The following is a 26,146-nucleotide window of genomic DNA, read 5'->3' as shown; positions in this document are numbered from 1 at the left end:
GCCCCTTTATTGTTGGAAGTCCAGTGATTAAATCCATAGAGATGCTCTCCCACTTTCTCTTTGGAATCGGAAGGAGTTGAAGTAAGCCAACTAGATGTGTCTGCTCCCCCTTATTCCTCTGACAAACATCACACTCCCGAACATGCCTCATAACATCCTCCTTGAGGCCTCTCCAAGTCAAACGCTCCCTAATGGTCCGGTAGGTTTTGAAAAACCCTGGATGGCCTGCCATGGGTGAGTCATGTGCTACATGTGAAATCTTCTCCCTCAATTGTGAACCTGGCACCAAATATATCTGATCCTTATAATATATGACCTCATCCATCACCTGATATCTGTCACCCCAAAAGTACCATCCAAGATCTCGCGTGCCTACTGATTCTTGGAGTACTCTACCAACAACTGTGCCTTCCAATCCTAGGTAATATCAATGAGTGAGAGTGTTGCGGGCCTCCTAGATAGTGCATCTTCCACAACATTCTGCTTGCCCTTGACATGCTCTATCTCAAAATCATAAGCATGGATCTTACTAACCCACTTTTGTTGCCTCTCCTGAAGCTCCCTTTGCTCCAAAAAGAATCGAAGACTATTGTGATCTATCTTCACCTTGAACCCGTTGCCCACAAAATACTGTCGGAACTTGGCCAACGTATACATAATGGCCAATATCTCTTTATCATATATGGAATATAATCTCTCATGGCTTTGTAACTTCCAGCTCTCGAAAGCAATCAGATGGATTCCCTACGTCAAAACTGCTCCAATGCCCTCCACTGATGCATCACACTCCAAAACAAAAGGCCGCGAAAAATCCAGTAAGGCCTGTTACCCACCATTTTGTGGGTGATAACCCTAGGAGAAATATTTTCTCCAAGATGGTCCTCAATCGGTAGCCACCAGGCCCTTGCAACCACCAGCTAGCTCATTGTGCCATTTCTCTACCACCTAAGTAGCCATGTGGTCCCTCGCCCATCTTCCATGATCGTATGTTTGAAGGTGGGCCTCCCGAACCTAAAAGTATGCCTTGTCATTTGGTAATTGAGTATTGTAGTTTGCTTATCATGGACACTTCTGGGCATCGATTAACGGGGGGATTCAGCAAAAAGAATGGGTTAGGTCTGTGCCCTTGTCCCCTAGACACCTTTTGGATATTAACCTTGCATTCTAGTCCTGTGGGATCTCTTTTACTGACAATTTCGCTTTAGGGATGGTATTTTATGGGAAACCCCGATTTTTGTGGCATGGTCTCACTCCCTTATCTGCTTATATTACCCCCTTTCCACTCATTATTACCCCATGCATCATCTCTCCCACCTGGGTCCACATTCCTCCACTAGTTCCACATAGGGTTAGCTCGCACCTTACCCTTGCCCACACCTTTGGTTAGGCTTGGAATGATGCCCCGGAGGTTGATGCAACCAAAAAGAAAGATAAAAACATATTTGGCCACAGTCAACAGGAAAATGTACCATAAAATGCAAAAGATGGCCAAGACAAACACATTTAGCACGTGGGAAAAAGCTAATACATGAGCTCTACCCCATCACCATGGCCATCACCCTAGTTCCTACAGGTTCTATGAACTTCCTTCATCATATAGGAACCCATGTTTGTCCCAACCCCTCTTGGGAAATGAACCGCCCTACATTAAAAAGGGGTATTCACTGTTATATCTTATGCATAATACTCTTACCCCTTGAGCCCCGAGCAGTTAATCAAAGAAAATCATAAAAGGCAAAAGGCATATAAAGAAGGTTGGAAAAATCAAGGTCGGGGCACCTCATGTACCACGATTGCTCCCTCCTATTATAAAACCCACGTGTGTGTGAAAATTCCTAGTCTCAAGGAACCCCTACTAGAACAAATCTGAATTTACTTCACCTACTTGATTTTAATAATTATCAAGTTATTCTTTGAATACTGAAGGAAATTACTTCTGCAACCTACACTACTTAAAATTTCATTACATGAAACAGAAAACTAAGCAAAGAACAAGATACATAGGACACAGTTATTTTTGGACAAAATAGTCCCCAAAAAAACCCAATGCAGGAAAACCAGAGCAACAACTCTGGGGGTTTTCTCTTATTAAGCAGTAATTTTGAATACAATGTTGGTTGCCCTCCCGGCAAACCAGTGACAAAGAAAACTCAATGGCGAAAAACTGAGTGAGTTTTACCTCACTGCACCCGGCAGATTCTGACTGATCCAGCAGCAAAATTGGCTAACCTTGGCTATCTCTGCGCTGGCCCTGCGTCAGAATTTCAAGCTCTGCATCAACCCTGCGTTGTCTCTTCTGCCTACTGCGTCAACCTTCTCGGTTGTTCCAACAGTTCCCCGACAGTTCCGGCTTTCTGTGTGAAGGCAGCTACTGCTTCTGCGCTGGCCCTTCTATCTTTGCGTCAAGCCTGCGTGGGCCCAGATTGGTCCAGCGTCAATCCTTCTAGTTGCTGCGCTACCTCCACTAGCTTCTCTTCGCCTCTCTGTCAATATTCGCAAACTATCCCTACCCCTCTGCTGCAACTGATCACTCAGTTTGAATTCTCAGCTTCTTAGCCCCAGAAATTGAACTTGAGATCAATTTGTTCTCTCCGTGTGTGTGTTTCTAAATGAACCCCAAGCCTCCTTCTTACACTTTTCTTGTTGAGACTTCAACAGCTGATATTAAGTCTCTAATCAACGGCTAAGATTAAAACTTGACTTGATCCACCTTCTAGATCATTCTCACCCATATTTTGATTAATACCCATTAATACTTTAATTTCCTAAGTTTAGACTTAAGAACCCCATTAAAAATATGAATTATTTTAATAAAATACAATCCGGGTGGAATTTCACCAGACGGTTTCTGGGTTCTTTAGAACTCATGTGCCTTAGCCTCTCCACCAATTTTCATGGCTAGATCACATCCGATGCTACCAAAAACTAACACTCCTTCTTAGTGAGGAAAGTGCTCTAGCAACAATGTCCAACTACATGTTGCCCTGTTTCTGAAGCATCTCCTTTCCGCACTATTGTTGCCACCAACACTATGTTGTTGTTGCTACTGTACTGCTACCCATGACACTGCCACTGCCACTGCTGCATTTGTACTACAACTCCCTCTCAAATGCTGCATCTGCTATGCTGCTAGCACTACCACTACTAACATTGCATTCGTATTGCAACTCAATTGTTGAGAGAAGCAACTAAAAAACATCCAAAAATACTGAACTTAACTATGTTCAGCATAATACCATGAATGTTGGAATCTAACTGCTACTAGTCTCTGACCCTTTGAATATTTTGCGTTGCTGCTGACTTTTGCACTGTGCCATTTGCACTGCTACAAACCTTACTCTGCAATGATCAATCCTTGCTCTCAGGCTACTGCATCTATCTCTCCGAACAATCCACTGCATCATCTAACACAAAGTCCATCTCGATACTGCTAAATCTCAGGCTCCCGTAGCAAGGAATTGATCCAAGAGGTGGACTCCTCAAGGATCCTGCCCACATGTAGTCTTACCGACTACAGCTCAATGTCGCCCCATTTCCCTCCTGGAGATGCGTGGTCACTCATGGAAAACTCATCTTCATCAATTTTTGCTGGAGCAGCCTTAGGATCATGTTTCTCATCCTTATCCTTTTGCTTCAAAAGGACACTGGGATGCAAAGTGAACCATCTCGCCACATCTGAAACATTTCATCTTCGAAATGTCCTTCTTCCGCTTCTGCTTCTGTTGTCCCTTTGATGCTAGAGTTGCATTCTCCTCCTCCTCCTTGGTCTTCGTGCCACTCCCACTGCTGCCATTAAGGTTGACCTTAACTAGATCCCTCCTTAATTCTTCTTGTTGAAGGGTTGCCCACATCTCCTCCGATGAAGGTAGTCTTTCCCTGCCCAATATACTTTGTACGAAGACTTGCCATTCATTCGAGACTCCATTCAGGGTCGTCCTTACCATCGTGATAGACTAAGGAGTAGACCCCACTGCAGCAAGCTGGTCTCTATTGTCCTGAAGACGTTGAAGATAGAAGTTAACTCCTTCTCCCTTTTGCATCAATGTCCGTTGCAACTTTTGTTGTAGGTAAATCTTTCGTTGTTCAAAAGAACCTTCATACAGTGAAGACAAAGCTTCCCACATTTCTCGGGTTGTATCTTTGCCCTACAAGTGTGAGACCACATGATCTCGAACTCCATCGAGTATGAACCTCTTCGCCTTCCCCTGCTCGGCCTTGTACTTCTTTTGATCATTGTTAGCAGGAACAACCACAACACTCTTGACGTAGGCTTCGAGATCGTACTCCTCCAGAACAACTAAGATTCTGGTCTTCCATATGACATAGTTGGAAGCTCCTTCCAACCTGTCCTGATCTCTGAGCCCATGTGATGCCATCTCACCCAATCTGTCGAACTGACTCCTCTAGTCACTGCTCAGCATTGTTGCCCGGCAAGTGAGAAATTCAAACTTTTTGGCAAAAAGTTATCTGAGGAGAAAATTTCCCTTCTATGTGTCTTCGCTCTTTTCCGACGAATTTCTGCCCTGGCAGAAACTGCGTCCTTCAAGCATTGCGCTGAGGCTCTGCGTCACGCCCACTGCCTCTGCAAGCTCGCGAACTGGAAATCATACCTCTCTGTCGACTCTCTCAGAAAGAGATTTCCTTGGAATCTCTGCTTCTCGGCAAGGACTACGCAATCCCTTCAAGGGGATTCGAATTACTGCCAAGTGCAGCTTTTTGCCTCTCTACTCAGCGTTGGATCTGCTCTTCCTATTTCAAAATCAACGCTTCGATACCATGTGAAAATTCCTAGTCTCAAGGAACCCCTACTGCAACAAATTTGAATCTACTTCACCTACTTGATTTTAATAATTATCAAGTTATTCTCTAAATACTGAAGCAAATTACTTCTACAGCCTACACTACTTAAAATTTGATTACATGAAACAGAAAACTGAGCAAAGAACCAGATACATAGGATAGTTATTTTTGGACAAAATAGTCCCCTGAAAAACCCAATGCCTGAAAACCAGTGCAGTAGCTCTGAGGGTTTTCAATTATTAAGCAGTAATTCTGAATATAGTGATGGTTGCCCTCTCGACAAACCAATGACAGAGAAAATACAATGGTGGAAAACTGAGTGAGTTTTACCTCACTTCACCCGGCAGATTTTGGCTGATCCGGCAGCAAAACTGGCTAACCCCTGCTATCTCTGCGTTGGCCCTGCATAGTCCCTGCGTCAGCCCTGCACTGTCTCTTCTGCCTACTGCGTCAACCTTCCCAGCTGTTCCAGCAGTTCCCCGACAGTTTCAGCTTTCTACATGAAGGCAATTACTACTTTTGCGTTGGCCCTTCTGGCTCTGCGTCAGGCCTACGTGGGCCCAGATTGGCCCAACGTCAGTCCTTTTGGTTGTTGCGCTACCTCTGTTGAAATTTCTAAGTATTACTCGGTAGAAATTTCTCTGTATTCTCTGGTTTATTTCGCCTACTTGTTTAATTACTAACAAGTTATTTAACCATATAAATACTGAAATAAACATAATACAGTCTCAACCATCTACAGATCAACAGCTGAAAGAAATAAACAAACACACAAGGGACACCATTATTTTTGGACAATCGTCCGTGGAAAAACCCAACTTGGGAAAACCGATGCAGCAATTCTGAGGGTTTTATTATTAAGCAGCTTTTCTTGAGTACACTGGGTGCCAAACTGGCTCACCCGATAGAGAAAATAATATGGCAGTAATACCTCTCTTTGGAAGCAGATATTCTGAAAGTCTGCTCCACGAAACCCTCTCCAACACCTCTCTGAAGCACTGCGTCAGCCCTCCTGGCCTCTGCATCAGCCTGAAACCCTCTGCATCAGCCCTCTGACGCTCTGCGCAACCTCTCTGAACCTCTGCGTCACTTCTGCAGCGTCTTTGACTTGACATGACTCTTGATAAGTGATATTGACCTTGTTATACAACTCATTGACATGAGACATAGAAAGTAGTGTATGATCAGTGATTAGCAGCAGTGAAAAAATATATGTCGGTAGCTCTCTGTGGGCAGAGTTTGAGAGCATTGGTAGCAAGTCATAAGGATGACCTGAGGCATCTTGGAGTATACCATTATCAGATATTTGGGTTCAGCATTTGTTGCAGTACATGCAGTTTTAGTTAGTGATGTGGTTATCTGCATATGAGCTTTGATGCGTGTTACTCCTACCGCCTACACCTACCAACAAGTCAGTGAGAAAAAACCTTCAACCCCACAAGGTGTGGTTGGTGGTAGGGAACTAAGAGAAGGGGTTGTCACACTAAATCCCTTCTCTCTTCGTTTAAGCTATCTCCTGGATTAGCTATGGGGGGTGCTCCCTAAATGGAAAACTAAGTTAAAGAAATGTGAGGTTCTAGGAGAGGTTAAAGTGAAAGTTGATTACTTTTAAAAATTATGAGCAAAATATGAGATGAGGAATAAAAATCATTAACATGATAAAACCATAAAATCACTGCCTTAAGATAAATTGCTCAATAGAAATGAAAGATACATTTGCTCAAAACAAAAGTAGAATGCTTCCAATAATGAAAGCAAAGCAATCCTAAAATGGAAACAGAGATGTTAGCACGATAATTGATACAAGAAATAAAATGCTTTCAAAATATAATCAAAGCCTAAATCAAAACATGTAGAGATATCTTGCAAAAGGAAACGCAATTAGTGTTCTACTTGCAAAAGGAAAATGAAACAATGTTTGCCAACATAAAATATTCAATAATGACAAGTAAAATGGACAATTGCAAGTGAAATCACAAGATGTATTAGCATGAGATGTACCTATACTAGATTTGAATGCAATTAGTCTTGGTTATTTTTAATCTAAAATGTCTAATCTAAGTGAGAATCCTCCTCTTGAACTCTTACCAGAGGGTAAAAATTGGGGTGATTGTAAGAAAGAGGGGGCGAGGGCACAGAGGTGTCATTAACAATACCCATCCGCTGAGTCTTACGAGTCAGCATGTGCCTTCGTTCCTATAAGGGGACAAGCTACCTTCATAACTGCAAGGTCACGCGTTTTTACCTTACTTCGTACCAAATGGAAGAACTTTCCAAGAAAGTCTTTTTCCCTATACCTTCTATCAACCAAGCCTATGCTTGGAGGTTAATTTTAGTGAGGATGCAACTATACCAAAATGCCTAATATGGTATGCAAATAAGTTTTCCAAATAGAGATTTGCAATGCATTCAATATAATGGAAATAGTGCTCAAAGCAAATTGCAAAATGTAAACTCAATTGGAAAAGGAAATTAGCTTGCACATGAATTAAATAAGATTACTAAATGTGACACAGGGTTACCCTTGCAAACCCAGAATCTTCATTAAACTGTGCATATACAAAATGCATCTTCAATGACTGCCTCAAATAACACTCAAGCTAGGCAATTTCAACATTCCCAATTGCGGAAGCTATCTTTTAACTCATGGCTATCAAAACCAATCAGCCCAAAATTTAAAATCTTATGCTGAAGCTTTATCACTTAACAATGATTATAAAATCTATGAAATACTCATCTTAGGATTTTAAATCAACTATTCGAAAAAAACCAATACCATTCGTTTTTACCATTCAAAGCTCCAATTATCAATGTAATACCACCCAACACAGCCATACAATCTTGTACTGATCACGTTCAATCAGATTCTGTTGAATTCAATTTTGAATTGAACTCCGCTCATAATTCGAACCTCTGCCTTGAAGATCTGAATCGATTTTCAGATATTGATTCAAACAAATGTATGGATTGCATCAATTTGTATGGATTAAAATAAACAGAGTCTCTTTGCACAGTTTATACGCAGCAATCAGATGTTGTGAAGCACTTACGCCCCTCAATAAAGACCAGGCTTCATCGAACCTTTCACAGAGAGTTAAAAGTATGAAAATCATAATCAAAGAGTGGATTAAGGCGTTTGATTTAACATAGGTACATATTCTCTGTTGTTATACCCAGCAGATATGAATCGATTTAATCGATCTCAATTGACCTCAATAAATGGATTTCAACGCATATTCATACTGACCTGTCATGTATCAACTGCAGCGCGTAATTATATTTCTTCTTCACCTTTAAATTACACCACCATGATTCCATCAACTTGCAGAGGTGCTGAAACACAATATTTCATCATGGGCGATTACACTTCCTGCTCTTCGAACTCTGTACCTCCCAGAATTTTGCAGATCATACATTCGAATGACAACGTTCAGAACTTTCAGATGCGGTTAAAGGCGTTCAAGACAGAAACCTTTACATGGCATATATAATTTCAAAGGAACAACATCCTCTGTCAACCAGTGTTTGACCAATTCCATATACAGGAATTCTTCTTTCATGAAATCGATTCATGATGATCGATTTACCAATTTCACAATTATAATTTAAGCGTTGTCTCCATAAAAAAAAACCCAATTTCACTAACCCTATTGAAACTCTCAATGATTCTGAACCGGTTTTGTAAATATTGACAATTGAATCTCCTCCGCTTGCACACATCGATTCACCCAATGCCTTACGTTCTAATTTGAACGTTGTTCCTGTTTCAAAACAGTTAAAAAAAAACGTTCCATCTCACATGTGAAACACAACTCTTCGATGCTATTCATTTCAGTCAACGTACCATACATTCGCATCCCATACCATCACTAAGTCGATCCATCATTACCAGTCCAAATTCTGGTACCTCATCACAACAGTTTAATTTGATTTCACCAAAGTGAGTGCGCCTTGACGAATTCGAAGTCGATATACAGAAATACACATTACTCAATGAATTAAACACAAAATTCTGAAACACTTCCACATTAACAATGAAAATACTTACAACCTTTTCTTCCTGCCAAGTATTCAACGTTCATGGCCCTTACAATTTGCCAGAGGCTTACAGCCTTGGCTGTTCAAAACCTACTCTCCATCACTCTCACTATTCAAGTCTCTTTTCCTCACAAAAACCACTCATATTTATACACAAATAATGCATTTAATTCACTCCAAAAGTCTCTCCACCCAATCCTCAACTACATCTATATTTTAGGTGTGGACTCACCAAAGTCCCATACATAGTATTCCTAATCCCAAATTTGGCTCCTAATCTATTTCTCTCATATCCTTTTAATTAATACAAGAATATTTACAAAATCCTCACTTATATAATTTATCTAACAATAAAATAATAAAAATGTCACACCCCCTTTATTTACATCATTAAAATGAAAATTGGCCTTGATGCTCCTGCATCAAAATGCTTTGCTTCAAGAAAATGGAAAGGTGCTCAAAAAGATAATTTGGATAGTTGCTCAAGATAATGCAAGCTACATAAGCTTCATGAACATATAAGATTGTAAGTTACTCAAAATAATTGTTTTGACAAATGATAAACAAATAACCAACTAAAGCAATGAAGCTTGAAATTTATGTGCTTGCAAAATGAGCAAATAACTTGAATAAAAGAGCATGTAAACAATGAGCCTATTGTGAGGCCAACATGAAGCAAATGGTTAAACTTTTCTACTTGAAATTAGATGTCTTGCATAAAATAAATTGCTTCCAAAAGTAAGATTTAGAATTGTACTTAGAAAACTAAACTTGAAATGGCAAAGCATGAAAACAAGTAACAAAAAACAAATTCAGAAAATTAGCTTGTGAAGGTAATTTGTGTTAATTTTAAGGCATGCAAGATGAAAAACTTATAAAACGAGCTCAAAATCAAATCACCCACATGTTCCTCATTTTGCCAAAAAGAAGAAAATGATGCCTTGGGTGAAAACTCAAGCTCCCACAAGAAAAACTAAGATTTTATTAGATGTTACGAGATGAGAAACCTTGAAGAGGTCTCAAATAAATCTTCAAGATGAGTCTTTACAATTAATGGGGTTTCTCAAGCTCTAGATTTCCTTCTTGAAACTCAAATTCAAAAAATGAAGTAAGTATGATGAGAAAGCGCTCAAGATTGAAGAAGTTAAGTGTCTCTTGGTGCCCCAAGGCTTGGCCTCCAAAGGAAAATGAAATGTTGCACAAAACAAGGAGTCAATCCTCCTCAAAAACCCACGGCCTTGCCAAATAGCAGCCCTCCTCTTTATCCGCAGCCTCCTCAAAAATATCAAATTTGAAAGGATAGAGAGGTCCTATAAGGAAAAGTGTTAGAGTTTGTGTCATCCTTCCTTGATGCTTGTGTCACTAACACTTTACCTATGGGTTGTAAGATCAAGAAACCAATTATTGTAGAGAGAATATGAAAACAATTAAATACAAATACAAATAATATACAAGAAACCAAATCAAGTGATGGGAGTGAACCCCGTTGCTTGGTTTAGTTTAGAAAAGCTCTCAAACAGTTAATATGAATCAATGAAGCATTATGTCAAAGATTTAAAATTTTTAAAATAATGGCTTGTATACAAACTATGCCCAAACGAATTTATGCAAGACACTTTTTGTAAGATAAAATAAGTGTATCCAAATAACAAATGAAAGTTCCTTTGAATGGTGCTCCAAGAGTCGGTTGGTCTCCCAAAGACTTTTCACGATTAATCCAACAAAAAATTCCATATAGATTAGATAAGCAAACAATGAATTGAAACTTCTAGAAATTCCTTTGAAAATAAACTAGAACTTTCAAACTCTAGAGTCTACTTTCAAATCAAATGTTAATACAAGATAGCTTTGCACTAGCAAGTTTATAAGAATATATGGAAAATGAAATAATCCAAAGCATACAAAGATTATACCAATAGCTCATAATGCACCATGCTCCAAAGGGAGAATACCCATGAATGGACCCCCAAAGTCTTTTTATTGATATTCTTGAAAAGTGTATAAAGTAACAGCGCTTCCGCAAGCACAAGAGCTAGTAGACAATTGATACAATATGAGAGCACATGGCTCTATTATAAAGAGAGTTGGGAGCCAATCCCAATGTAGAGTGATTAAACAAGTGGCATGAAGTGACAATCCCAAAGAAACATTCGAATTTGTTGAATAGAGCTCCAGTGCCAAGTGTAAAAATCAATTTCTGGCAAGTGGACATCATTTTCTTCTTCCCTTATGTGCCAAATTCGAATTTTATGATGGGATGACAAGTGTCGATGGGTAACCCATGTAGGGACAATTTTCCACAAAAATCTCCACCAAATATTCTCCCAAATCCTCCCAAATGTGCATTAACTTCACAAATTCCAATTTCCAATTAAGCAGCTTTCTCATTTAATGCCAGAAATTCGATTTTATTTGAGCACATGTCCTTTCCTTGATTTTAGGAGTCCACATCACCTTGGGACTTCACTTTAAATCCTCCATAATTTTCCACCTCATTTCCACAACATTTAGCATGTGTGGATATTTATTTTTCTCCATTTATTTAATTTTTGGCATAATTAATTTCCAGATTTCCCACTAAACTTAGGAAAAGTGGGTTTTGAGGGTTCAAAACACATTTTTAACCCCTCAAAGCGTGTCATAGTAGAAAGTTGACAGTGAGAGGTGCAAATTTTATTACTCATACCCCATACAACTTCTCTAGACGTCACTTATTATATTACAAATATAATTTTTATTGCAATTTCCACAGTGTAGAAAATCTAAAAAATTAAGAAATGACTACCTAGACCTAACCAAATTCCATGAAATTTTTTGTGTGATCTAGTATGGTAAGATGCATCAACTCTAGACATTAAGATGTGTTAGGGGTTAAACCTTCAAACTGTCACCCCGGCTTTGGGATTAAAAGTGAGTGAAAAAACCTAGAAAATTATCCACCTCTAAAAAAGAAGGGATAATTAACCAGATAAAAAAACACTCCAATGTATAATCGTTTGTTGATCGAGTCCCAACATCCTAGGCTTGTTACAGACTCAAAAGTCATCATTACTAGTATCACTTATTACAATTCCCCGCGGGGTGTGGAATCTGGGTACAAGAAAGATGATGAGAAATAGAAGTAGAGTTTAAAAACTCTGTTGACTGATGATATCTAATGGTACAAGTGTCCTTTGGTACATCCTTGGGCATGGAGTCTTCATATAATCATTAGGTGCCACTCCAGTGGTCAACAATGCGTATTCATTTGTGAGCAGTGCAGTGACATGTCGTTGCTAGCCAGTGTGTGAGCTCGTGAATGCTCATCTATTCATGTCCATTTGAGCAGTGACAGTGATGTGCATTTGAGCAGTGGTAATGACCAATGATAACAGGCTGTACAGTCGTCAGCTTGTGCAGTGGTTAGTTGACTTGACAGCGTCAACAGTGAAACTTTGATGAGCAGCTTTGTACAGTGATCAGTTTGGACAGTATTCTGCAGTGTAGTCAGTGGCTACCAGGATTTGACAGGTTATATCAGTGTCTTCTTTACAACATTCTTCTATTGATTCAAAGCACGGGGGATCTAGTCTGAAAATTGTGAAACGTGGTCCGGCTATTGATTAGGGTGGGAGGGTGGTGTAAGGCAGGTGATTGGAGACACCTTCAGGTTGTGGCCTGAGAACTCTTTAGGGTGGCAGGGTGGTGTTAGGGCAGGTCGTGGCCTGCATGGGCATTGTGGCGTCCTTTCAGTTGTGGCTGATAAATTACAGGACAACGAGGCATCCTTTCGACAACAGCTAGTAAACAGTGTTGAGGCACTCGTCAGGTTGTGGCCTAACTCACAGGGCATTGGAGTGTCCTTCTTGTTGAAGCAGGTATTAGGGTGTAGTAGTGTCCTACAAGTTGTACCCTGTGAATTAGGAGGTTGATGCCTCCCTCAATTGTAGTTGAAATCTTGATGTAATTAATTTTTCTTTTGAAGAGAGAAAAAGACAATTACTAAGAAGCATTCGGTGGTTTTTAATCTGGAGGGGGTTTTCCACCTAAAAATCTTTGTGCCTATTGTTTTATCTTCTACATTTTTGTATGGTGTTGTCTACTGTTGTTATATGTTTATGATTATCTGAAAAGAACAATAATAATAATAACTGGAGATTAAATAACACTCTTAAAAAGACTTAAAGTGTTAATTGCTAAGAAATACTAATTCAGCCCGCCTCTCTGGATTTCCAACAATTATATGAGAAATCGAATGATGATGTTTACAATGACGGCCCCTGGCTTAAATATAGCCTTGGTGCCTTTACATGAGGGTCATGATCTTTTGTTCATGTCCCTTCTTCATAAATTAATCATAATTAATATATATTTGATTTTTATACATTTTTATACATAACATATATCCAAAACATAACTCCCTTCGATTATGATTATATGGTTCTCTTTCCCAAGTCATTACGAATGGTCATGAAGAAGAAGTGGATAAAATTAGCAACAAAGAACACATTACTTTCAGAAACATATATCTGTTTTCAATCCTCAATTCCCCCCTCGTTATAATTTTTGAGGGCTGCAAGACTATTTTCTCATACATAAACCACAAAGCCATCATATGAATACATGGACTTTAAGTGATAAATTTTTTGTTGTCCAGGCATCGATTTACTGTACATGATCTATTACGTCATATACACCAAAGGGATTTTCTGGACTACAGATAAGCTACAAGAATTATGACAAAAGACATATTACTGTACATGATCTATTAGGTCATACACCAAAGGGATTTTTCTGCACTACAAATAAGCTACAAGAATTATAACCAAAAACATATTACTTTCAGGAATCTATATCTGTTTTCAATCCTCAATTTCCCCCTTTTTTATAATTTTTGAGGGCTGCAAACCTATTTTCTTATACATGAACCACACAGCCATGATATGCATACATGGACGTTAAGTGACAAATATTTTGATATCCAGCCATCAATTTACTGTAAGTGATCGATTAGGTCATAGTCATACACCAAAGACATTCTTCTGAACTACAAATAAGCTACGAGAACTTATACCATTCTAATGGTTGGTTTTTACTTTTACAAAAAGGAAACAATGGAGATAATCACTTGTTTACTGATAGATAGTAAGATAAAAAGTTCAATTCATTGCCCTATCTCAGCTCACAAAGATACAAAGGCATGGATATAATAACTCTGGGCCTACATACCATGAAAGCAAAGGCTGTCACAAGCACCACAGCAGCTCCAATAGAAAATTCACCAGAAGCAAGCGGAAGATATGGCTTGTTGACCTGCACAGTAGTAATAAAATATGTGAAATTCTGAGGTATAATAAGACCTACATAAAAAACTTAAGTTTGTATCATTGCAAGTGATAAAAAATAATTAGTTCAAAATCAACAAATGAATTAGATCAGCAAGGTAGTGTGAATGAAAGCAACAAAATATTTACCTTGTCTATTGCAATGTCAGATATTTGATTCAAACCCACGATATAAATATTCATAAAGAGAGCTGGTATTAGGGCCTACATAGGATACACCACAGCCCAAGATTATAGCCATAATATATAACAAATTGCAAGATTGAGCTCATAAACTGCACATTCTTTACACATGAAACAGTGCAGCATCCTACCTTCAAAAGTCCAATGAAAAATGTTGGAGAAAGATCTAGCATACTTTGAACAGCCAGAAGAGAAACAGAAATTATTCCTATTACCTGAAAAATCAAAGCAATTGATACAATAGCAGTCGGAGTCAATATTATGACCTCAGCAATTTCATTATTAAAATAGACCATGAAAAGTTTTGATCAAGGCTGAACTTAGATTTCAAAAGCTGACAAACAGCTAGAATATCTATCAAACAGTACAACCCCTTATAAATGTCCACTAAGTCAGCACCAATCAGAATCATGCACTAAAGAAGACCTGATTGGTAATAAGTTAAAAAAAATTATATGGAAAAGAGACCATTTTAAACTTACTGTGCCTATCACTGTGTGAGGCCGTGAAAAACGGTAAAATGCATTGAAAACATCCCACAACGTCTCAAAGGTACGTTTGTCATTGATAGGCAAAGAATCAGCGGCATATGAATCAGTATTGACAGGCTTTGATGTAGCATTAGTAATTAACCTTCTTTTGTCACTTCGATAAATGCCTCTGTATTTGATGCTTGCTGCAGAAGATAATTTAATAGATTGGGCTCTCAGTAACCATCTGTCATAGTGTCTACCCAGAATACTAGTATGATTCAGCATCGCGTTTTGAGGTAACACTATAGGTCCTGTTAACCACAAATTCTAATGTCATAAGCTAGAATATATATGCGTGAATCCTCTTCTGAAACACAGTATCTTACACTTGGAATAAGGTATTGCAAATGCTCCCTCCAAATAAGCAAGCACACCACACAACTTGCAAAAGACATGCTATAACCTAAAATAGGTACCATCTCACACATGGATTATAAACAAAGTAATCAGGATTGATAGAAGGGAATGCAAATAAAATTTCCGAGAGTAATTATCAAATCGCTTGATATCACTAAACTAACCAAAACCAGCATTTGTAAAGACACTCATATCTGCAAATCTAAAAATACACTCAAGCTTGCATGCATGAGCACCATAATTAGTTGAAAAGGGACGTGAAAAAACAGATGGCAATTTGCAAATGTTTGTGATCTATTCCAGGAAGTTTAAAATATCATTCAAAGTCTCAATTAAAGAACACACTGTAAAAGCAAATCAGTAGATCCTCTGATGAAAATGCAAAAAGAAAAGATCAGGAAAATCTGATGGCACTTCACAAATGTTTGTGCTCTATCCCAGAAGGTTTAAAATCTTATTTGAAAGCTCATCTAAGAACACAAATGATAAATGCAAGTCACTAGATCTCTGATAAAAATGCATAAAGAAAATGATCAAGAGAAAAAACAAAGGAAATTAATCTGATTTAATGTCAGAGAAAGAGGGATATATTTCAAGTGTCCCTTATTTTTTTTCTATTGAAAAAACAAGAACAAAAAATTAAAATTGACTAAGCTCTGATACATAACTGTTGATTTCCACATGAAGCAACAGGCACCATGAATCTTATAACATATCAACAAACCCAACCTATTCTGCACAAGGGCTTACCCATAGAGAAGAGAAAGATGAGACAACATAATTAGCAAAGCAGTTCAAAGTTGTGTTGCAAACATCTCGATAACAGCCCGATTTTATCTCGAAATCACAATTTTTTGGCCTAGCCGATGTTTGCTGATTTTTACCGATATTTTCCTGATTTTCACGATTTTTTTGTTTTCCGCACCCTTGCTGATTTTATCCCGATGCCGATGTTCGCAACATACTCAGCCTTCAAACTCAAGCTTGAGAGCTACTTTGTTCCATTGCATTGTGTTACTCAGTGATGAACTTGTGCTACTTTGTTCCATTGCCTTTTGCCTTGTTTCACCTTGGTGGTCCTCATCAATCTCCTAGTCAAGTGTTGCAACTCTTGGGTAGAAGGGCTACTACTAGGGGACTTTCATATGGGTACCCATGTCCCTTTCAAGAAGGCATCCTCCAGACTGGGCGAGCTTTCGAAGCCCAAATTGCCAATGGCTCTCACCTGGCAATTTGCATGAATTGTGGTTTATCGCAAGGTCTATTCCTAGAAACATTGGTGGAGTTGGGCAAAGTATCATTCGGGAATTGGGGAAGCATCTATTGTTAGTTTCTGTAGCATCGGATGTGTTCTAACCACGAGATTTGGTGGAGAGGCTAGAATACATGAGATCTCCAAAACTCAGAAATCGTTTCTGGACTTTCCACCTAGAGATGACTTGTTTAGATTATTAGCCTATATTTTAATGTTTCCTAAGTCTAAACTTAGGAAAACTGGTTAATTAATCAGAATTAATTAAGTCAAGGTAAGAATTCTCTAGAAACTCACATGAATCAATCCAGAGATGATCTGCGCTATCGATTAAGATTTAATCTTGGCCATTAGAGTCCCAACAGGTAGATATAAGAAGGGATCGATGTCCAGAGCAAATACTCAGTTGCCCAGGCAATTCGATTTTCTCAGTAGCAGAGACTCAGCAGAGAAGATAGAGCCAGAGGGTGAGTAGCAGGTGGTAGAGGAGGTCAACAGCATTTCCTAAGGAAGTATTCTAGTTCTGAGAAGAGGCAGGAGAGGTACGCTGAAATTCCTAGAGGTTTTGTGTAAGCACTATGCAAAGGTTGACGCAGAAGTATCAGCGTGTGGCTAGGGAGGCAGTTTCAGGGACAGAAATTCGCTGTGGGGTGAGGGAAAATTGTCACAATAATTTTGTCAGTATTTTCCTTCAGATTAGATTGCCAGTAGAGCATCTAAATCATTGTACTCAGAATTGTTGTTGAAAAATAATAATAAAACCCCCATCTGTTACTGCACCGATTTTCCCAAGTTGGGTATTTCCAGGGACAATTGTCCAAAAATAACAGTGCTAAATTTTTGTGTGTGGACAAAAATTTCTTAGTTTCCAATATTTTATTTTCCACAGTATTTTTATGGAGAAAATTGCAGTAGAGAATTATTCGTTGTTTGTATGTGCAAATAAATTGTTAAATTAAATTAACAATTAGGAGAATAATTTCCAGTTACTGCAATAGATGAAATTTTCACATGGATTAGAGCAGTTGTGATCAGCCGGGAAGCTCAGAAGCATTTCGCTGCTCAAAGGGAGCAGCAGGCCGAAATTCTTAGGGGCAAGTCAATGCTTAGACAAGCAAGCTGAATGGTTGGGGTAGAAATTCGATTTTCAGTTGTAGGATTGCATAAAAGTCAAGTTGCCCAAATTAGTGATTCTAGCAGTCAAAGGGAGCAACAGCAACTCAGATTTTCGTTGAGCAGATTCCTTGGTTGTACACAGAGGGCTTTTGGAACAGTTTGGAGTTACAGAATCAACGACGGATGGAAAGAGGAATAGCACATAGTAAATTCTTCAGTATGACCACGGACAAAATTGACATTCAAGAGGCTTAAGATTTATCTTCGAGTTTGGAGGACAAATTTGCTAGCTTGTCAGGGTTAGCTTCACAGGGTGTCTGGTATATCGACAGTGGAGCATCAGCTCATATGATAGGGGTTAGAGAATATTTCTCTAGCTACAAGGAGGAGAAGATGGACTTCCAGATTACGATGGGAAACAGAACGAAGTGTACTCTTGTTGGGAGAGGTACCGTCGATTTTTAGAGGGAGTCTAGAGCAAAGCTCTAACGCTACAAATGTATTGCATGTGCCAGGATTGAGTATGAACCTGATTTCAGTATCCCAACTACAGGATAAGGTATATGATATCCACTTCGTAGGGAAGAAAGTGTTTGTCAAACACTCAAGCTGGAAGAGGGTAAGACAAATTGGAGTTCAAAGCAATAGGTTATACAGATTGCAGCTCGACTCTCCAATGGCACTAATTGGCAGTGACAGTAGTAGTATGAAGGAACTGAATGAGTTATGGCATAGGAGAATGGGACATTTACACCATGGAGCACTCAAGATGCTCAAGGAAATAGTAACAAGGGTTCCAGAACTTGGCACGAAACACGATGATGTGTGCAGAGGATGCGTACTTGGGAAGTATGCTAAGGAAGTATTCCCAAGAAGTGACAACAGAGCAGATGGCATGTTAGGACTTATACATTCAGATATTTGTGGCACGATATCCACTGGAGCTCTCAGTGGTGCCGAATACTTTTTCACCTCTATTGATGACCATTCCAGAAAAACCTAGATCAACTTCTTGAAGACCAAAGATGAGGTTTTTGATCATTTCAGAGAGTTTAAGGCTCTCGTGGAGAATGCAACAAGGAAGAAGATCAAGGTGCTTCGCTTAGATAATGGTGTAGAATATATTGATAAAGACTTCACAGATTTTGCCGTGAAGGAAGGCATCAAAAGAGAATGGACGACTCCAAATAATCTACAGTAGAATGGGGTAGCGGAGCGGAAAAACAGAACCATAGTTGGGGCTACAAAAGCTATGTTATATGCCCAGGATTTGCCCAGGTTTCTATGGGCAGAAGCATGTAACACAGCAATGTATATTCAGAACAAGACTCCTTTTTACCCACCATTTTGTGGGTGATATCCCTAGGAGAAAAAAATTCTCCAAGATGGTCCTCAGCCAGCAGCGAACAGCACCTTGCAGCCACCAACTAGCTTGTTGTGACATTTCTCCGCCACCTGAGCTAGCCATGTGGTCCCTCACCCATCTGTCATGATCGTATGTTTGAAGGTTGGCCTCCCGAACCTAAAGGTATGACTTGTCATTTGGTAATTGAGTATTGTAGTTTGCTTATCATGGATACTTCTGGGCATGGATTAATGGGGGGATTCGGTGGAAAGAGTGGGCTAGGTTTGTGCTCTTGTCCCCTAGACCTCTTTTGGATGTTAACCTTGGACCCTAGTCCCGTGGGATCTCTTTTACTGACCTTTGGGCTTTAGGGATGGTACTTCATGGGAAACCCTGATTTTGGTTGCGTGGTCCCGCTCCCTCATCCACATATATCACTCCCCTTCCACTCATTATAACCCCATTCATCATTCCTCCCACCTGGGTCCACATACGGTTAGCCTTCCCTTCCCCTTGCCCACACCTTGGGTCGGGCCTAGAACGATGCCTCGAAGGTTAATGCAGCTGAAAAGAAAAGTAAAAGCATAATTGGCCACATTGAACAAGAAAATGTACCACAAAATGCAAAATATGGTCGGGACAAACACATTTAGCAAGTGGACAAAAGCCATACATGAGCTCTACCCCATTATCATGGCCATCACCCCGGTTCCTACAGGCCCTAGATGAGCCTCCTTTATCATTCAGGAATCCATGATTGTCTGAATCCCTGGTGGGCAATGAAACACCCCACCCTAAAGGGGGTATCCACTGTTGAACCTTACACATCATGCTCTTATCCCTTGAGCCTCGAGTAGTTAATTAAAGAAAAATCATAAAAGGAAAATGGCATATAAAGAAGGGTGGAAAAATCAACGTTGGGACCCCTCATGTACCACGATTGCTCCCTCCTATACATTATATACCCAAGTGTGGGCTTCCCTTTTGCTAACTACCCTAGTACCCTAGCATGTGGCCCAGGGCTGCCCCTTTTTATTCCCTACTCCATTCATCTCTTTATCACATGCCACCACCCTTTGAAGGATGTACCTTGGACATACTATCCCCTTTAAAGGTAGAAACCACCAAATAGGATACTTGGTTAACCCCATTTGGAGCTTGGAAACATTAGCACATGTCAAAGCCCACTATGGAAGGGCATGCCACTATGAAGTGCCCACCTGTTGTCCATGGTTTGTAAGCTCTTTAACTCGATTTTCTTTGATGACTTGTTGTACTGGAAGGCTAGGGGACGCTTTGGATCTTCTGCAGGATTGCAGATGATCTCCATTTTGGGTTTGGCCTCCCTATACGGGGTCCTAACCCTCCCGAGGACTACATTGGCACATGTAGGGTGTGTGTTGACAACCATGGACCTCCAAAGCAGTAGACAGCACTCCATGGATCCCCAAAGATGTTCAGAGATTGCTCGAGATTCACCTATTGGACGAGGAAGATGCACCTAGTTCACCATACCCAGTCAGCCCCACAGTTGTACCATACACTTGGCAGATGACTCAGGACTTGTATGTTGATGTGGCATCACATACACCATCATCTGAGCCCTTACAGATGGTCTACAAGCATCTTTGACCTACTTGAAGGCCCATGAGGTTACTTGTGTGCCCTCACACCCATTGAGCACCATAGGTTTATTATTTGGAGAACAAGGGGCCAACCCCTTGTCCATTAATTTTGGAAGTCATTTTCATCATTGTGGCACTTATGGACTTCATTAGGCTTCTTAGAAGGCCCAACGACATGTATTATTGATCATTCGACCTCTTGAGAGGCTTATTCTTTTGTTTATGAGCTAATTTAGTGGGCTTGTCACCAAAAGTTAGTTGTTTTGCACATTATATTATTTTAGGGGCTAATGTAGGCCCAAGTAGCTAAATCGAACTCATTAGAAGCGTATAAATAGAAGTGATGAGGATTCATTTTAGCATCATCACTTGGATTTGGAACTAGTATCCCTTTAGATATTTTCGCTATCCTTCTTGGAGGACGAATTTTTGGAGCATGGAATGAATTTTGATGTTTGGATAATTTTCATATGTCTTGGAGCTTCTTGGAGGCAAGCTTTTGGATGGTTGGATATATTCTTATGCATGTAAGTTCATTTTAATGCTATTCTTTCTCTCTAATTTTGTCACATACATTGTTGCTGGGATTTTGCTATACTAGGGCTTATTTGTTGCATCTCTTATGTGAAGTTGTGGAAATTTTGTTGTTGGATAGTGAATGCTTCATTTATGGGCCATGTATAATGAATGAATGTTCCTAGGAATGTTTCATTACTTAAATTCATCTTGACAAGCCATTTATCTTGCAAAACGAAGTATAAAGTCTTTGAAGTTGCTTTTGTTGTTGCCCTAGTGCCAAGCAAAGTTGACTTTGAGGCCTCGACCTAGAAAATTCAAAGGTCCATAGTCATAATTCTACTGACTGCAATCTCCCCAAAGGAGTAGGCACTGGTCCACCCAAAGGTGATCACCTTAAACGTATTTTCCTTCTCCCCTTTCCTCTTCTCTAGGTCTAGTCCTCTAGGTCACCTAGGGCATCAATTATCTCACGATCTAGCCATCAAAATACTTCGATTTTTGGTCCACAATTGCATTGGTGTGTCCTCAATAAGCCCTTGACATTTCATGAAATTCCAACAATGGGATCTTGAGATATCGCAAGCCCTAGCTCGAAGACCAATTCTAGCCCTTGGTTTCCCTTTAGGCTAGAAGCCTCACTGAGATCCTTTCATTTCCTTTCATTGAAAACTCATTGCTTGGTCCCTTTCCCCTCCCTAATTAGGTCAAGCATATCATTAGTTGCTAAATCCTATCCCCTTGACCGAACCTCGGGTCCACTTGGTCCCATGTGGTCCCATGCACTATCAAGGATAATTCTTCAAAGATCACCTGGAACCCAAGTTTCCACAAGAATTCTAGGGCTTAGGGATCTCCTTTATAAGACACATACTTAAAACCTAACACTGGAAATTTTCCCCAAGCCCTTCCCAAAGAGCCTTCCATCTTGTCTTCCAAGACAAGCAAGCCACATATTTGAGCCTCTCTTGTGGATAGGCTTCCAGGATCACCCCTTGCCCTATCATTGGTCCATCCATTTCATGATCTTTATCATAACAGGTCTCCTCCCATTGGTGAAAGTCTGTAAAGAGTAGGGAGCATTAGCTAAGGTGACAGTGGGTTACCACTCTATTGTTGCCCTTAGCCTAGTACTAACCCTTCAAGGATCCCCTTTTAGGACCCTTGCTAGTTTGACCGGTAACACTCCTCATAGAGCATTGGAGAAGAAAATGCCAGAAGGGGTCTTCACAAGGAAGAAGCCATAAGTGAGTCACTTTAGGATCTTTGGTAGCATTGCCTATTGCCACATGCCACATGAGAAGTGCACCAAATTGGATCAGACTGTAGAGAAGGGGTTTCTCGTTGGATATCGAGACCTCCAAGACATATAGGATCTACATTCCTAGAAATATGAAGATTATAGTAAGACGAGATGTAAAGTTCATGGAAGATCAAGCTTTCAAGAGATCTCATGAGATGCCTGCAAACGATCAAATTCAGCCAACTAAAGCTCCATTGGTCCAGCCACAGGGACAACCAGTGGGACACTCACAGGGATCCAATACAGTAACCAGTACTAGCAGTTCCTCAAGAGCAAGAAATCCAGTGAGATCTCAGGAAACGGAGCAGCAGGGGCAGGATGAGGAAGAGCTGGTAGAACCTCCCACTAATAGTGGTCAAGCCATCAGAGAGGTTCATCAGACATTGAGAGCTGCAGAGGAGTTTGTTAGAGCTCCTAGGACAAGCAAAAGAAAGCGCAAGCAACCTGACAGATATCAAGCATTGGTAGCTCAGGTTGCAAAACCTTCTAACTTTCAGGAAGCCGCACAACATCAAGTATGGGTAGATGCCATGGTAGAAGAATACAACTCTATCATGACGAATGATGTTTGGGAGGTGTTGTCGAGGCCTGAGGATAAGTTAGTTGTAGGTTCTTGATGGATCTACAAGATCAAGTATGTTGCAGATGCCAATGTGGAGAAGTACAAGGCTAGGCTTGTGGCAAAGGGGTATGCACAGAAAGAAGGGATAGATTATGAGGAGACCTTCACTTCAGTTGCTAGATACACCTCTATTCGGTTAGTTATATCTCTAGCAGCTCAGATGGGATGGGAGATTCACCAGATGGACATCAAGGCAACATTCTTGAACGAAGTGATAGAGGAATACGTGCACATTGAACAACCAGAGGGCTTCGAGACTCATGAGAGGTGCACTCATGTGTGCAGATTAAAGAAAGCTTTATACGGGCTCAAGCAAGCTCTCAGGGCATGGTATGGTCAGATCGACAACTACTTCTAGCAGATGGGATTCGTCAAAAGTGACGCAAATCCCAACCTTTACTATTTGATGGTAGAGGGTGAGCCACTCATTATAGTATTGTATGTGGATGATCTCTTCTTGACAGGATCATCAGGGCTCATAGAGGACTGCAAGAAGAACCTGGAAACAGAGTTTGATATGAAGGATTTTGGGTTGATGCACTATTTCCTAAGATTGGAAGTGTGGCAAAAGGACGGAGAAATCTTCATTGGGCAGGGAAGATACGCTACAGACACTCTGAAGAGATTCAGAATGCAGGATTGTAGACCCATGTCTACGCCCATGATCACCAACTGGAAGAAGATAGATGCATCAAATGACAAGGATGTCTTCCCCACCTTATATAGACAGCTTATCAATTCTCTCATGTATCTGGCCAACACTAGGCCAAATATTTGCTTCGCAGTCAATACCCTCAATCTGTTTATGGTAGAACCAAAGAGGGTACGTTGGGCAGCAGCAAGGCATATTTTGAGGTATGTGGGCAGTGCAATCGAGTATGGGTTGAAATATACCCGAGGGGATGATGTTAGACTATGTGGATTCACAGATGCAGATTGGGCAGACAGTTCAGTGGACAGGGAAAGTACCTCAGGGTACTGCTTCAGTGTTGGATCAGGGATGGTTTCTTGGTGTAGCAGGAAGCAGAAATCGGTAGCACTGAGCTCTGCAGAAGCAAAGTATATGGCAGCAAGCACAACCACGTGCAAAGTTATATGGCTTCGAAAGCTACTAGTAAGCTTGTTCAGGCAAAGGATGGATGCGACCAGTGTCTACTGTGATAATCAGTGTTGCATTAAGCTCTCTGAGAATCCAATGTTTCATGACAGGTCGAAACACATAGATATTCGATGTCATTTCATCAGCGATTATGTAAAGCGTGGAGCAGTCTAGCTACAGTATGTTCCCACAGAAGGGCAGGTTGTGTTAATCTAGGATGGTTGTCATTGATGTCAATATAGCACTAGCCGAGATGGAAAATATTGTTGAGATGCCTAGTTCCAAATGATGATTTCATAACTCTTGTTTCATAAGAATGTCATCAATTAATATGTCAAGTCACTATTAATATGTCAAGTCACTAATGAAGAAGTCTTAAGAAGTGCCAAGTGTCAAGTATTTAGAAGCCCTTGATGACATGTGGAGGACTACATCTGATGATGTCATATTCTTGATGAATGACCACAATTGATGATGGCACTTGATCAGGTCTTGATAACATGGTTGGAGATCATTTGATGGTTGGAAGATTATTTTGGAGTTATCCTAATGATGTTGCACTATGACTTCACTAGTATATCATGACATTGTTCATGCATCATGCTACATGGATGTTGCACTCCTACATAATGACTCTATGATCCTATGATGACATTGATAACAATGAGGAAGCCACGTTGTCCCAAACATTCCTCATGCTATCCAAAACTTTTTATGCATAAAATTTAAGGACAGTCACAAAGAAAAATTATTTTGGACACCTTGGAGGCATCCTTTGAAAATGGATCCTAGACCATCTTAAAGAGGATTTTTTCCTCTTTCTAACGAGCCTTTATTTGCCCCGAAACTCCCAATAGTTTGTGAGATATTGAATTTTTAAGTTAAGGAAATTATTCCTAACAGTGAGCCGACCTACACTCAATGATTCAAGTCGGCCTCACTTCAAATAGAAGTGTCCCTTTAGTTATAAATGAAATCTCTATAAATAGACGTCTAAACACTTCATTTTGATCAGAAATTCAGGCAAGAATTCAGAGATATGAAGTACAAGAGAAGACAAAAGGCCAAGGAGAACAAGGAGACTATTGTTTAGGACAATAAAAAAGGATAATTCTGTTTGGGCATAAAATCTTGGTCGAAACTACCGTATTTTCCGTGGTCGAAGCTGCCGTAGTTGCCGTGGTCGAAACTGTCGTAGTTGTCGTGGTCGAAGCTGCCATGGTTGCCGTGGTCAAAACTGTCGTAGTTGTCGTGGTCGAAGCTGTCGTAGTTACCGTGGTCGAAGCTGTCGTAGTTGTCGTGGTCGAAGCTGCCATAGTTGCTGTGGTCGAAGCTGTCGTAGTTTCCGTGGTCGAAGCTATCGTAGTTGCCATGGTTGAAGATGCTGTGGTCGAATTTGTCATAGTTGTCGTGGTCGAAGTGTTGATTTATTGGGATTAGACAAATAGAGCTTGTTGAAGTCTTCTCTTGAGAACAGAATAGGGCAAAGTTGGAGAACTTTGTGAAGCAGCATATTGAAGATTTGTGGAGATCATTGAAGATGATGCATTGAAGCCATTATGAGGTGACCTTGAAGAAGTTTTGTTTGGGTAACATGAAAAGTAATGGTGACACCTTCATGTGAAGACCAAGGTTGTCATTGATGATGTGACGTGGAGACTAAGTGAAGGCGTAGCTGAAGATTGATAGGGCTTGTTGAAGAAAACATTGGGAGCCGTGAAGTATAACCAAACATACCTTGACAAAGTGAAGCTATAGGGTTGGAGCCCTTGGGGTTGGTGCCTCAAAATTGACAAGGTTGGTGCCTTGGAAAGTCCAAGTTGTTGCTTGGCAAATATAGGATTGGTGTCCTTGGAGTAGGTGCTCCTAAACTCAAGGTTGGTGCCTTGGATAAGATAGGGTTGGAGCCCTAGAGGATCGGAGTCCTCAAGAAACCAGGTCGGAGCCTGAACCAGATATAGGGTTGGAGCCCTTGAGGTTGGTGCCTCAAAATTGACAAGGTTGGAGCCTTGGAAGTCCAAGTCGGTGCTTGG

General features: G+C 40.2%; 1 protein-coding gene across 4 annotated transcripts in view; it reads right to left on the bottom strand.

Annotated features, from left to right (window-relative positions):
• The window catches only part of LOC149138160 (homogentisate phytyltransferase 1, chloroplastic-like), a 280,302-nt gene that overhangs the window by 130,815 nt on the left and 123,341 nt on the right, over positions 1-26,146 (bottom strand). For 2 of the 4 annotated variants that reach the window (XM_089448001.1, XM_089448000.1), the window contains exons 2-5: positions 14,828-15,021; positions 14,477-14,560; positions 14,292-14,366; positions 14,047-14,130 (exon numbers count right to left, since the gene is read on the bottom strand). In XM_089448001.1, the coding sequence (XP_089304127.1) occupies positions 14,047-14,130; positions 14,292-14,366; positions 14,477-14,560; positions 14,828-15,021 (437 nt within the window). Of the gene's footprint in view, positions 1-14,046; positions 14,131-14,291; positions 14,367-14,476; positions 14,561-14,827; positions 15,130-26,146 lie in introns of all 4 variants that reach the window. The other 2 variants (XM_089447999.1, XM_089447998.1) reach the window with 1 other exon arrangement.

Source organism: Pinus tabuliformis, chromosome X (genome assembly GCF_031772625.1).
Source record: "Pinus tabuliformis cultivar Carrire ecotype Pingquan chromosome X, CPIR1, whole genome shotgun sequence".
Classification (NCBI taxonomy): domain Eukaryota; kingdom Viridiplantae; phylum Streptophyta; class Pinopsida; order Pinales; family Pinaceae; genus Pinus; species Pinus tabuliformis.
The sequence above is the reverse complement of the archived record's forward strand: the minus strand, read 5'-3'. Positions and strand labels throughout refer to the sequence as shown.